Source organism: Telmatherina bonti (assembly GCF_933228915.1).
Source record: "Telmatherina bonti genome assembly, chromosome: 7".
In the NCBI taxonomy this organism is placed as follows: domain Eukaryota; kingdom Metazoa; phylum Chordata; class Actinopteri; order Atheriniformes; family Telmatherinidae; genus Telmatherina; species Telmatherina bonti.
The window spans coordinates 38326962-38341545 of record NC_136625.1 but is presented as its reverse complement, the minus strand read 5'-3'; the positions used below and the strand labels follow the sequence as shown (position 1 = coordinate 38341545).

The following is a 14584-nucleotide window of genomic DNA, read 5'->3' as shown; positions in this document are numbered from 1 at the left end:
CCAGTGGAAGCCACTGGGGGCAGTGCAGGAGGAAAGAACAAAGAAGAAGAGGGACAGGAAGAAAACGATGCAAAAACCGCCAAATAAAAAGCATCTGAGGAAGAAGCTGAGAACAGCAACAAACAGTGTGGTTCTCTTCTTCTTCTGGTGTTTTTGGACGTTGGAAACCTTAATGCAAACAACCACTCTGAGAATGTGGAAGTGACCTCTGCATCCACATGTTCAGTCTGTTCATCCAGACTGAACAACCATGGCAGAGTAAACGATGCATGGAAGTCTGGGGACGGTGGCGGATCACAGATGTCCTCGTTTACATACGTAGGGGAGAAAGAAACCAGTTCTGACCTCCTTCCTTTCAGTGCTGAGACGCCAGTTGTTCTTCGCTGCCAGCATCTTCAGAGCCGACACGTTGTTGTAGCTGAGATATACCTACACACACACACACACACACACCAGACGCAATATAGCGGCGTGTAGAAACTCTGTCAGCAGAAATAACCAGGTACACCATAAACAGGTCACAAATCTATTGCAGCCTTTGTGATGTGAAAAAAGGCAACAACCATTAAACAGTGGAGCGGGTGTGGACCATAGACTGTATATAAAAGTTGGCGGAGTCTCCGTGACGTCACCCGTAGGTTTCTGAAGAGCTGAATTGAAGCTCGGTGGGCGGTTCCTACCATCACCATCTTGGCAGGGGCATGTGTGTCGTCTCGCCCGGAAAATACAAATATGGGCAAAGAGGTGGAGCTGAGAGGGGGGCTGTGAGCGTCATGGTGGATGATTGACATCAAGCGAACTCCGAGCTTTCTGTAGCTAACAGCTAACCGAGCTAACCCGGAGATAACAGGAGCTAACCAGCTAACAGAGGTAAGCGGGCTAAAGCTAAGTCACGTTGTTAACCGGCTAAAAACCACGGTTGTTCTACGTTCTTCTGACTTGAAGCGGGAGATCGGGTACCTGTCAATCAAAAGGACACGCCCCTAAATATGCTGAACTTCCAGATTAAATTACTTTTAAACGGGCGAGTTAGAAAAAAAATTCACTCCCCCCACAGTTTTCCTGAAGGTAAACCTGACCTATTAAACCTAAAATGGATTTTTTTACCAGGCTGTAAACATGTTTATTCTGCTGTAAACATGTTTATTTCTGCTGTGAAGTTGGTCTTTTTAACATGGGAGTCTATGGGGATTTGCTCTGCTTTGCAGCCCCTAGTGGATGAAGGGGGAACTGCAGTTTTATACATTTCTGCATGGGCTTCACTCTTAACTCCCGGAGGTTGCTGATTGGTGTGGACAGTGGATAGTGGAGTGGGTAAAGGCTGAATTTGGATGCGAACTAGCTGTCTGTTCTTGATCCTGATCTAGAACTGGATCTGTTCTGAGGGTCCGGACTTCACCTGGTTCCTGGGGTCCCAGGGGACGGACAGAGGAACCTCGCTCTGCTTGCGGGAAATAATGTACTTCCTGAAACACAAAGAGAAAATCGTCTCTGACTCATACAAGCTTCATTACACTTTCTGCAGTTTCCGTCTTTCCTTTCATCTTCAGTCCAATCAGACAAACAAATAAACACTTTTTCTGTCCAAACAGACAAACAAACACTTTTTCATCTTCACGAGGGAAATTCTTTATCTCACGCTATCAACACACACTCCCAGAAAAGCACTTCCTGTAGGGAACATGTCACCTGTCCAGCCGGATCTTTTTCCTGGCGATGGCCTCTTGGAACCTCCTCTCACCTTCCTGTGAGTGAAAGGAAACATGGAGGAGGAAAATAAACAACTTGCTTTCTTTATATTAACCTGCAGTAAGCACATGGATAAGAGCTCCGTCAGCAGAACAAAGGTGGCTTCTGGGGTCGAAGGGCAGCGAGGGGTTTTTATCAGCATCATAAATCACGTTTACGGCTCCGGTCTTTGATCGAGCTTTCACACCTCGCGTGACCAAGATGATGAATGAACTCATGACTCCACTTTCTCCACCAGGTCACGTGTAAAGCTTTGTTTCCTCATGTTGCACAGAAACCTTTCTCAGTTCAAGGCACGTGGGGATGAAAGGAGATGAAAGGAGGAAAAGTTTCTGCAGGTCTGCTGGAGATGATTCAATACAACGACAATCAGGTTTTGTTTGTTTAATTCGACCTCCGGACGTCTGAAGACCTGAACTACAGTCTCATTCGGACAGAGACGTTCTAAGAACTGCGTTCTGAGAACTAATAGCGTTCTAAGAACTGTCCTTCGCCAGAGAACCGTGTCACTTTGCATTCGGACATGAGTCGGAGACCCGATCGCTACCGATCTGACGCAACCATCTGCGACAGTGACGTGTTATTTTAGCGCCACTCAGCAACAAAACAAACCGCGAAGAGGAAAACACCACAAAGGAGCAAAAATGGAGAGCGACAAGGCCATCGTGTTCTTTGTGTGCTTTCGAACCCCCTCTGGATTTCCTCGGCTGAAAAAACGGCCAGCAGGGCTCTGACTTCGTCGTCCGTCCACTTATCAGCTGCGTTCTCCATGCTTCCGTAAACAGTGGTTTTTAAAAATGGCGGGGTCTGACGATGCGGAAATTAAGTAGCGGCGCTCAGCGCGAGGGCGTAGCTATCACCTACGTCAGCCTGCTTCGTCAGATGCGTTCCTACAGAACTAAGGAAAGACCCGGAAGTTGAGTAGGCGCTGAAATGGTTATAGGAACTCAGGGGCATGGTCCCTAAGTTCCGATCTGTCCGAATGCGCCAAAGAACTGAAAAGGTTACAGGAACGTCAAATGGTTCCTACAGTGGGAAAGAGGCTTATGTCAATACTTCAGCATCAGCCAGTCAAAATATCGGTTTCAATACTTTTTTTGAGTATCAAGATGCGGCTCTTTGATACAAAACATGACATTTTGTTTTCACTTTGAGGTAATAAAACCATGTGTGAAGCCCAGAAACAGCATTTTTTTTTTTTTTTGTCTTGTCCAGCATTTAGGCAGCAGAATGATGGTCTGGATGTTCTGCTGAGCAAATTTTCTCTGCCAAGGGAAGCTTTATAGATATAATGATCCCCTTGACTTTCTGAATTTTTATTTTATTTCTATATTTATTTTGTATTATTGTTTGAATTGTAGAGTTTGTACTGCTGGACCAGAGAGGACAGACGAAAGACAGAAAGAGAAAGGAGAAAAAACACCTCATAAGAAAATTGAAAGAGATAAAGGGAGAGAAAAAAAACAACTAAAAAATAACCCAAAAACAAAAAGAAAAAAACAACCTACAGATGTATACATATACACACATATATATACACACACACACACACATATACACACACACACACACATTTTATATATATATATATATATATATATATATATATATATATATATATATATATATATATATATATATATATATATATATATATATATATATAAACCTGCAGACGACTCGGTGACTGTGTCACATGCAGAACATGCAGAGTGGAACGTGTTCCGGAAAAGGTGATCATGCCAGTGTGACCCCTCCCACACAAAGGCAAGAGGCACGCCAGGAGTACCCCCGAGACCCGGGCCATCAGCAGCCACCCCCAGGCGCAGACCCCAACCGCCCCACCCCGGAGCCAGCCATGCACCGACCCAGGAGGAGGCAGAGGGGGGTCCCAGCCAGAGTCCCCCGCAGTCAGGGGGAACAGGCCCCAGCAGGCCCGGACCAGCGAGGACCGGCCCTGCCGGGCACCGGCCCCCCAGGGCAGACAGAGCGCGGGCCCCACAGCCCCAAGAGCCCAGAAGCAACCCCCCACCCCCGCAGGCAGAGGGCCCAGCCCACACCGACGGAGGGCCGGGATCCCCAGACCGCCACCGAGCGGCAGCCAGGCCGCACCCCAGTGGACCAGCAGCGCTCCCCGAGCACCAACACCCTCCACACACACGCACACACACACACACACACATGCACCCACCCACCTACCCACACGCATCCACACTTCCTCCTTAAACACACCCTATCCACCCATTCTCTGACACACACTCAAACTCACACTCTCCTACCCCCGTTCTTTATACACACACACCCCCTCACACACACATCCCTGCTCCCTCTATAATCACCCATTCTTCCATACACGCATACCCCACTCTACACACACACACACCTCCCTACACCCCTCTATCCACATTCACACTCCTCATTGTACACCCACCCCATCACTTCCCTGTACCACCAACATAACCCCACATACACACCCCCACCCATCTGCATACACCCCCCCTTCCTCCTATCCCAGCAGCCATCCACTTTCCTAAATTCTTTCACCCTGATCCCCCCACCCCCCCTCTACCCTAACATTCAGTCACCACTTCATCCATTGGCTCATGCACGCCCTCACCTTTCTTTCCCAACGTGTCCCCTGTGAGATACCCCCGGGGGAGCAGGGGATAGGAGGGCCCCGATCAGGGCCCCACAACTACCCCCCACCCCTGTCAACGCCCCCCCACCACTCCACACATGCAGCCGATCCAGCACCACCCAGGGCCAGCAGCAGTCCCACCCCCGCCAGGCCAGCCCAGACCCAGGCCCCCTGAACAGCACCACTCCCCCGCCCAAACTCCTCCGGCACAGCCCCAGAAATAGGGGCGTGGCAGGACCCCATTGTCACCCCCTCCCTCCCAGCTTATGAATGATTGTGAAGTGTGTGTTGTTTGCAAAAAAACAGCGTTCCTTCTGAGTCACATGATCAAGGCAGCCAATCGGAGGTCATGATGTCATGATGATACTGCTGCTGCTTGTGATGATGTTTTGTTGTGATATTTTACTGGTTTAATGCAGGTTATGTTTTAGTATTTTATTAAATTACTTTTATGTATATGTTTTAATTCCATTTAATAATTGTGATTAATCTTTTATGAATTTGTAGTTTAATTATTTTAACATTTGACAAAGATTTATTTAATCTCATTATGTTTATTTTCTTCATCACTACAATTTATTATTTAAAATCAAATCTTTCAATTCCTGGCTTCCCCTGACTGCATGCTATAGTATCCTGAACCCCACGTTGCCTCCCGGTGTGTCGTTTGGGGTATGACTTAGTATCTCAAATGTAGAAGTACCATATGAGTACATGTCACATAGAGTGTAACATGTGATTATATCTATATAATAGTATATTTACTTTATATTTACTCACCGAGGGTTCTGGTCGTATCCGTGGGAGCGTACGCAGCTTCCCGCTGTCGTCGAGCACCTCGAAGGTCATGAAGGCGGAGTTTATGTGTCGGTTAGGCCCCTCCTCCTGGTAGGCCTCAGCACGGACCCCCACCTCCATACTACGAGGAAGAAATCCGCTCTGGTTTCATCTCCCTCTCTGCAACACCAACCCCCCCCGCCCCCACAGTCGAGCTTCTCTGCGTTTATTTTCTGTACCTCAGAGACGCTGATGAACAAACCTGTTTTTGAAGGCGTTGTTGACGATAGCCCTCAGCAGCAGCCTGTCTCCAACCTGAGAGGGTCCTCGGAAGGTGAACATGTCGATGGTCCGAAGAGTCGGATGAGCCTGACACAGACGGCTGGGGCGAGGTAGAAAGAGCAAACAAGAGTTTGTTCTTCATGAAACGCTGATGGTGGGATTCCATCGGATCATTTCTAGTCATTAAAATTATCATTTAGTTCATGAAACGGTGAAAATCACAGAAGACAACTGCAATCTCCACCAGCTGCTCTTCTTCTGTTACTATTTGTACTTCAAAACAAACTAAAACATATAAGTTACCAGTCTTGTTAGCAGAGATGTTAGCCTAGCCATCTGGACAGAAACAAATTCACGTCCTACAACCAGGTGTGTTCATGCACAGGTACTTTATGAGGGAGTTTACCTGGCAGCAATTGTAGCTACATTCACCATCCAGGCCATAATCTGTCCACCAAACGTATTTACCTAAACACAACATGGACACTGTGATGAAACATTAGCTTAAAGCATTCGCATTAGCAACAACAGCATGACGAGCAAAAGGCTTTGAACTGATCAAAAATGGTAAATATGGAATCGTTCTTTAATTGACAAATAAATGTTGCATCCTGGATTGAACCAGCATGGGACGCACTTTGTTCCGTATAAAACACAGAATCACAGGCCCCGCCCCCTCCCATCTGCGCCATCTGGGCAGTAAAGAATCAGACCTTACTCATCCGCGCTCCTCAGAAGCTTTTAAGAATGTCTACTGTACCTGGAACTCTACTCCTCAGAATCAAAAACGCTGCAAAACAGACGTGAGAAGGCAGCCTCAGTGAAGATGTTTGCAAGGCAAACAATGTGTCAGCGAGTGTTTACTTGCAAAGGTGGGATGTCCGACATCTATCAGCATGATTCAGAAAAGCAGGATCATTTATTTATATGCCGTAGTTTTACAACCCAATATAAATACCATATATGGCCAATTAATGGATGAAAAGTTAATAAATACACACATAAATATATAGGGAAACTTTTATATTAAAAATACATGCATTTCTTACATTGATTTATGTCTTTTTAATGTCAATTTTTAATCTTTTAAGGGATCTGTGTTAAGTGATGATTAAATAAATCATTTCCTTAGTGTTGTTAAACTGTTGTGATGACACGACTTCGCTTTAAGTCATGAGAGAAGCAGCAAACAAATACCATCCAAGTTGTAGGGATTAAACAAGGAGGAGCCATACATTTCACAGTTTTAATGCACGACACAGAGTCTAGAACTGTCCCACCATGATCCCACTTGGTAAACATTTTATGACAAATGGGGTTTTTTTGGAACAAAACTTACTAAATATGCTATAAGTATAGAAACTAGGGGTGCTGTGGAGCTACTGGATCAAGATGGCAGTTTGGGGTGGGAGCTCCTCACAACCAAGGCCGGATTATCCAATGGGCATTATAGGCACAGGCCCAGGGGCCCACTTCCACTTGGGGCCCATGAGGGGCAAACACCAGCAGTTTAGAGATTAAACTAAATTTACATAAAAGCCAGATAGTTACCCCACAGTGTCTAGTGTCTTGTTATTGGTACCACTGGCTGAGAGATGTTATAAATGTCGTTTCACAGTGTGTAATTCACAATTTTCACAATGTTGTGGTGGGGAAGGGGGCCCCTGGAACACTCTAGGCCCAGGAGTCTGTGCACTTTTAATCCAGCCCTGGTCACAGCCCTGCTAAAAGTCCACCAAGCCCTCGTCAGAAACACTTTTGTTTGTTTAAACAAACAACTCTAGATCCCGAGGTTCTCAGAGACCAAAAACTACTAGAGTAGCTGATGATGCTAACAATGCGACTAGCCAACAGACAGATCTTGCTGCAGTGCTAAATGAACTGCAGTCACTCCGGACAGCTGTCATCCCGATTAACACCAAGATAGGTACTCTTGATGGCTTCGGGGTAAAACTTGATAACGTGGAAATAATAATATGAGTGCATAGTAGTTTCATACTGGTTCCGTTAAGTTAGTTTTATAAGCACTTTTTATTTTTTCAGGATATTTAGTGTGTGATTATTCAGGCTGGGATGCAGGTGTGTGGGGGGAGGGGGGCGCAGTTAGACGTCCCTACAGGTGAATCACTCCTCCTTAGTGTGGTCTTTATCATTCAGTCTAAATATGGGGAGGGGGTGGGACTTCAAAGATTAAGTGTTTCTATATGCCTGATTTAGTTTTTAATATTTTAGTTGTTTTATTCTTTTACTGTTGTAAAAGAACTGTTGTAACGCGTGTGATCAACAATAAAAGTTTCATTGCACTTAAAGCAACATGGAAACTATGATTTAAGATTTACAGGCTGGAATTTCAGGGGACTCAATAAGTTAACAGGTAATGAACAGACTTAAAAACCTACACTCTAATATATATATATTATATTATAGTTGCCGAAATTAAATTAGTAAAATGTAGGTGACCTGGTCAAATTATACATGCTACCAATCCCTTTTCAACTTATGAACACTATTCATGACGACCAGAGAAGGTTCCTGATCTCTCAGGGTAGGATTTTATCTCTCGCATTGAATTTGGTTAGCATATGTGGTCCTAATGAGGACAAGCCAAAAGTTTTTTGAAAATTTCTTTGTAACCTTATCTTCACTGCCAGCCTAATATCATCGGTGGAGATTGTAATTGCAATTTAAATCTTTAGTTTTAGCCCGCTTACATCCGTTAGCTGGTTAGCTCCTGTTATCTCCGGGTTAGCTCGGTTAGCTCTTAGCTACAGAAAGCTCGGAGATCACTCGATGTCAATCATCCACCATGACGCTCACAGCCCCCCTCTCAGCTCCGCCTCTTTGTCCATATTTGTATTTTCCGGGCGAGACGACACGCATGCCCCTGCCAAGATGGTGATGGTAGGAACCGCCCACCGAGCTTCAATTCAGCTCTTCAGAAACCTACGGATGACGTCACGGAGGCTCCGCCCATCTCTTTATATACAGTCTATGGTCATGATGAACTGCAGGCAGGAGCTCAAAGTGAGACAAACACCAAAGCAGGTAAAGAAAGGTGCCCCTGCCTTTTTACTGGTGACTAAAATAAAGACAAGAAGCAGGCTGAAGAGCTGAGCGTCTACAACCACAACCTGCCTCACTAACCTGATGATTGGCATGTGGCGGTAGAACCAGTTCGACACTCTCCACCTTGGTCTTCTCTGCTGCCTTCGCATCACTTCCTGTTGAGCTGTCGCCTGACACACAAACACACACGTTTCACGTTAAAACACAGAATATTTGAATATTTTGGTCCAAAAAGCATCACAAACTCTGCTGTGAAACACTGATTCAGCCTGTTGCACATTTATTTTCATGACTTCCATGTCTGCAGCGTGTTTGAGGAAAAGATGCATGTGGAGCAGAATGGGTCGTGTTGACATGAATGGGTTGATCTCTCTGAAAGTACCCACTTCTTTGTGTTTATATTTTTAGTGTTTTTTGTGTCTGTTGTGTTTTGTACGTTGGATGGCCTCTCGTTTTACGGCAGATCAAATCTACCCTCAGGTACTTATCAAGTTCTTTTGAACAAAACATGTCTCGTTCACATTATGAAAGTCTGCCTACATTTCCCCAACGCTACACCTACCACCCACTACAGTACCCACAATGCACTGCACACCAGGAGCGCTCCGCAGCACTGCAGTCCTGAAGCTCCACTTCCAACACCTTGCATGACTGTTTGGAGGAAATTTATGGACTGAAATAAATAAAAATGAAACTTCTGTGCAAGTTTTATCCATTTGCGCTGAAAAAGAAGTCAGAAGTTCATTTTAATGATTTTCTGATGAGAGAAGGGTATCTGTCCAGAGTTATTGTTGATATTTCTACATTTTGTAGTTTTCTTTTCTTGCTTTAAATTTAGGGAAGACAGAAGATGCTAAAGAAATGACCTGTTTTTGTCCACACATCTGTTCCACCTGCAGATCTATTCTGACTAGTAGCATTTTAGGTCCAGAATAACACTTTCATTTCTTTTCTTGCTCAAGTCCAGTCTTTCTCTCTCGCTTCTAACCTAAAAGATACTGAAATGAGAGGAACCTTCTAGGTGATGAAAAGCAGAAAACTTGCACAACACTGACACTAGAATATTCCAAGGATCTGTGTTAGAACCTTTACTTTAGATGTTGCACAACGCCGTCGTGGAGCAGAAGTACAACTATACGCTGATGATGCGTTTTATTCACACATGTAAAGACTGCTCAGCTGGCAGCTGAAAAACACGTATTTATCTCGTCTTACCTTGAATATAGCAAGGCAAAAAGAGAAACCAGAGCTCAGATTCCTACCGCAGACTTTTTCACTAGAAATGAATCTATTGGCAGTCGCTGAATTTAAGTATCTTGGTCTCACTTTAGATTCTTAACTTCCAGAAACACATCATGAAAATAACAAAAACCATTAAATATGATCTTATTCAGTCATCTCTCCATTTGGCCAAATTATTTGTGTACGTTTTTGTTTTTTTACATTTTTCCTACTGCACCAACTGTTGGGGGCAGGCCAGTGAATCCACCATCAGAACTCTATAATCACTACATAAACAAGCTGTAAAATCCTTGATTAAAGTACCATCATGGTCAGATTCTACAGAAACAACCGACTGAGCTTTGAAAATATCACACCAGTTTGTGTAGTATAAGATCCTAAACAGCTCCTGCATGGCGAGTGGATTTAGTCCACCATCGTCCTGCCAGTTCTGTCCGATGGACCAGAATAGTCTCTGTTTATAACTGGTATGTAGACGTTACAGCCTTCGCATGATCTGCTTTTTAAAGCCGCTGTAGTGGAATTCACTAACAGATGATGTAAAAAGCTACAGCTGTCTTCTAACAAGGAAATATGAAAGATGGATGTCTTAAAGTCTCTTTTCACTCTGATTTCCATTTCTATAATACTTTATAGGTCAAACAGTTGAGCAGGGACGCTTTCATCATTTCACTGTAAGAACCACAAATCAGATGGATTCAGATAAAATCAATTCCTGCAGGTTTTACCTACTCAGCCCATTTCGTTCAGATCTGGTCAAATTGTCTGTTTTCTGTTTAGAGGGTGAAAGATTTTCCATTGTGTAAAATTTCAAACTCAATATTCATCGATTCCTCGATATTAGGTGAGTCTACTTTCAACCATTTCCTTGTAATGGCTTTTTTACTTACATATAGTTTTCACTCATTAATGTGCTCATTTTCATAATTTTTATTCCCGAAGGACATCCTTACAAACTTATAAAATGACCATTTTTATGCAGATGACACTCAGTTGTACATTCAGATGAATCACTGACATCCCAGAAGCCTTGCAAGTCTCACAAGTTGTTTTTTTTTCTGATTTTTTTTCCTGGATGTCCCAAAGTTTCTTTGAGGTTCATTAAACTGTATAAACACAATTATACACATGCCTCTATGTAAATATAAATCTACTGAAATTGAACTAAATAGCCCCTAAATAAACTAAATAAAAAGCATGAAATCTTCAAGCTCACCCTGCTGGATAGAACCAGTGTAGAGCAAATCTTTGATAATGTCATCGTGTAGCATTCTGACCCTCCTCCTCTCAGCTGCTACGCTGTATTCAATCAGCTCCTTCTGGGTGTGAGGAACAATAGGCCTCAATGTCACCTGGAAAGTAAAGTACATTATTATAGACCATTTAGATTGTACCCTAGTCGCATCAGGGAAGCTGAGGAGTGTGATCCCTTCCAGCGACCTTCAACATCCCGATGCAAAGTCATCTCATTCCACAGCTTTGCTAAAGCACTGCTTCCCCCACCTGAGCCGTCAAATGGTTGACCAGAATCTCTTTAGACCAGTTCAGGATTGGATTTCCATGGCCTCTCTGAACTCTTCCTACGCCCCAAGTTTCTGCAAACATCAAAGTTGTGCAGTGCTTCGCCAACGGATACCCATCAGCCTCCAGAGTCCCACAGGCCACAACGTCCCATTAGGACTCCTTTAGCTTGATGGCATCCCTCTGTGCTGGTGTTTACTAACAGGTTTGGGATTACCAACACAACAGACACCGACAACCTATGACCACAGCTACGGTTAGGCTCCTCGACAATGGAGGCGTGGAATACGGTCAACCTGGTCTCAATGTCTCCTGCTTCACTCAGGACATGGTTGAAACTCAGCTGGAGGTGGGAGTTAAAGCTCTTTCTGAAAAGAGACTCTGCCAGACGTTCCAAACAGACCCTCACAACATGTTTTAGGTCTGCCAGGGCAAACCGGCATCTTCCCCAACTATCTAACCACTAGTCAAAACTTCTGCTAGCCATTATGTCCACTAGTCCAGATGTCTACTTGTCTTATGTCCATGAGTCAAAACTTCTGCTAGCCATTATGTCCACTAGTCCAGATGTCTACTTGTCTTATGTCCATGAGTCAAAACTTCTGCTAGCCATAATGTCCACTAGCCATAAAGTCCACTATTCCTTATGTCCACTAGCTAAAATATCTACTAATCATAATGTACACTCGACATAACATCCACTAGCCACATGTCCACTAGCCATAACATCCACTAGCTACAACATCCTCTAATCCTTATGTCTACTAGCCAGAACATATGCTAGTCATAATGTATGCTAGCCATAATGGTCACCAGTCCTTATGTCCACTAACCATAACATCTGCTATCCATAATGTCCACTAGCCCTTATGTTCACTAGTCCTTTTGTCCACTAGCCAAAACATATGCTAGTCATAATGTACGCTAGCCATAACATCCACTAGCCACAATGTCCACTAGTCCGCACGTCCACTAGCCAATACATTTATTAGTCATAATCTATCTATAACATTCGTTTGCCATAACACCTTCTAGCCATAATATTCGGTAGCCGTAATGTTATATCTCCACAACGTCTGCTAGCCAGAGGTTGAAGCTGCAGAGTTAATCGTTCATGTGGGAACTTGGTATGTCTCTGTTCCAAAGCGAACGTTCTGTCCCTAAAATCCAAATACTGATCCATGTACCATTACACCCCTACTTCCGATACCATGAGTGCAATCATTTCATTATTATGCATTTTCATTATTGTGCATTTTTTTCAAACCAATCAAAGCTTTGATTTTAAGTTATTATAATTTCTATAAATATAAAATTATCAAGCGAGTTTTGTTTTTGACGGGGTCAAAGCTGTTATTTCTGGTTTTGAGACGTCTAAGAACCCCTGGATTCCCCACCCTAATTTCTATTCAATGTTAACGAATATACTAATGGACATTCTCGTGTGATATCTATTGATCAGTCACCCCAGCCTAATTCATGTCTTGCTTTGGCCTGAAATTTCCTGGAAAGGCTCCTGATGTTGACAACAGTAAGTCACTGTACTCAGACATCAGCCAGAGCCACTCCACTGACTCCTGTAGCAACTAGACTTATTAATCCTTCATAATGTAGACAGTTATTATATTCATCAATTAAAGATAATGGAATACCACACATCCCATGTTACTTACTCTTTTTCCCGAGCTTGTCCTCTGTGTAACGAATGTGGCATAGGCATGGCAAACCCTCCAGTGACGGTCGAAGAACAGGTCTTCACAGCTTACCTGTATGCCCACCTGAGCCGCAACACGTGGGGACAATGTTGGTATTTAAGGTGTCTGTATTCATAGGCTGAGCATAATTCATTCTAAATCCCAAACTATACAAGCAAAGGAGGCAGAGACAGCAGATATTGTCAGAGACAGTTCTTGTTTTCCAGCTTTAGTTCAAATGATCATAAAACCTTCAACAGACTTTAAAATAAAACCAGACGGCGCGTTCACTGACCTCCATACTGGTGTTAAAAGCTCTGTTGACCTTCGCCCTGATGTTGACCACCTGACCCGCGCTGCAGAGACAGAGGACTTAGTACATTCAGGATGACCCATCTGTGCACACACATGAACTTCCTCTTACTTGATGGTGTGTTCAAAGTGGATGTCGTCCATGGAGGCGGTGACACATGGACTCCCAGCATGCCTCTCAGCTGCTTGTACGAAGCAGAATTATGTCACTTCCTGTCTGGGTTAGCTTTGCTTACAACATACGCTTACAACTCAAACACTTCATGGTGCTTTACGGAGCAAAACCAAAACATGAGAAGACAAACCTGACGGAGTTTCTACCTCCAGAACCGAACTCAGGTTTGGGAACAGGTTATCTGATCAACACAATCTGAACCGGTTCAATAACATAAATGTATTTTAATTATGAGCTCTGCAGGTCTAACCAGAGAGACAGGCACAGGAGTCCATCCACTTCAGCAGCTGTCCCACACTCAGCTCCTGCTGATGGTTACAGTGGCAGGACATCACCATCTGACTCATCCTCACTTCTGTAGGGTTCATACTCCCCCCCCCCTCCTCCTCCTCCTCCTCCTCCAGCAGGTCCGCGGATACGCCAGAACTCATTTCAGCGAGGAGTAAAGTATCTCCTGAGACAGAAGAAAACAAGATGAAAGTCACCGAGCATCTCTAATGAATGAAGCAGGAGATATCTTCCTGAACATGCAGAGCTTCTACATTTACACAGCACTCTTCTCCCTTTTAGTTCTTTACTGTTTCAAATTAAACATTTTAGTTTATATGTATAATACACACACGCACGCACGCACACACACACACACACACACACACACACACACACACACACACACACACACAGCAGGAAAACCTCCATCAGAAGCAGAATGCATGTTGCTTTTACTTACATTTTATTCCAGTTATCTTGTATAAAATCAGACTGATGCATCTGAGAAATGTTCTTTTCCTCCAGCTGCTGTTTTTTTTTGTTTTTTTTTTAACTAAATTTCCCTACAAGGATAATAAAGTCTCCTGATATTTTCTAGAGTTCTCTATGACAGTAAGGTGGATACACGAAGTGCTGCGGTGGTTTGATGTCGACAGTTTCCTGCAGAAACGCTCAGGCAGAAAGTCAGACACCTGATGGTCCAGTCTCACCATCAGTGGACAGGAACTTACCTGTCCACGTGTCCAGCTGACACACCTGACAGGGTCACACTACCCACATGTTTTCACCATAACATTAATGTGCATGACATGTCAGAAATGTTGTCTGCGCGTGCACGTATCGCAGTTTAAACAGCTA

General features: G+C 43.9%; 1 protein-coding gene across 1 annotated transcript in view; it reads right to left on the bottom strand.

The window, feature by feature from the left end:
• Positions 1 to 14584, bottom strand: part of LOC306758586 (acyl-coenzyme A thioesterase 11-like) — a 30920-nt gene that overhangs the window by 6271 nt on the left and 10065 nt on the right. Inside the window, exons 10-21 of the mRNA XM_079243913.1 lie at positions 13707 to 13910; positions 13394 to 13463; positions 13265 to 13325; positions 12949 to 13053; positions 10971 to 11106; positions 8591 to 8682; positions 5853 to 5914; positions 5427 to 5546; positions 5168 to 5306; positions 1690 to 1745; positions 1400 to 1466; positions 346 to 429 (exon numbers count right to left, since the gene is read on the bottom strand). Coding sequence (XP_079100039.1) covers positions 346 to 429; positions 1400 to 1466; positions 1690 to 1745; positions 5168 to 5306; positions 5427 to 5546; positions 5853 to 5914; positions 8591 to 8682; positions 10971 to 11106; positions 12949 to 13053; positions 13265 to 13325; positions 13394 to 13463; positions 13707 to 13910 — 1196 coding nt within the window. The remainder of the gene's footprint in view (positions 1 to 345; positions 430 to 1399; positions 1467 to 1689; positions 1746 to 5167; positions 5307 to 5426; positions 5547 to 5852; positions 5915 to 8590; positions 8683 to 10970; positions 11107 to 12948; positions 13054 to 13264; positions 13326 to 13393; positions 13464 to 13706; positions 13911 to 14584) is intronic.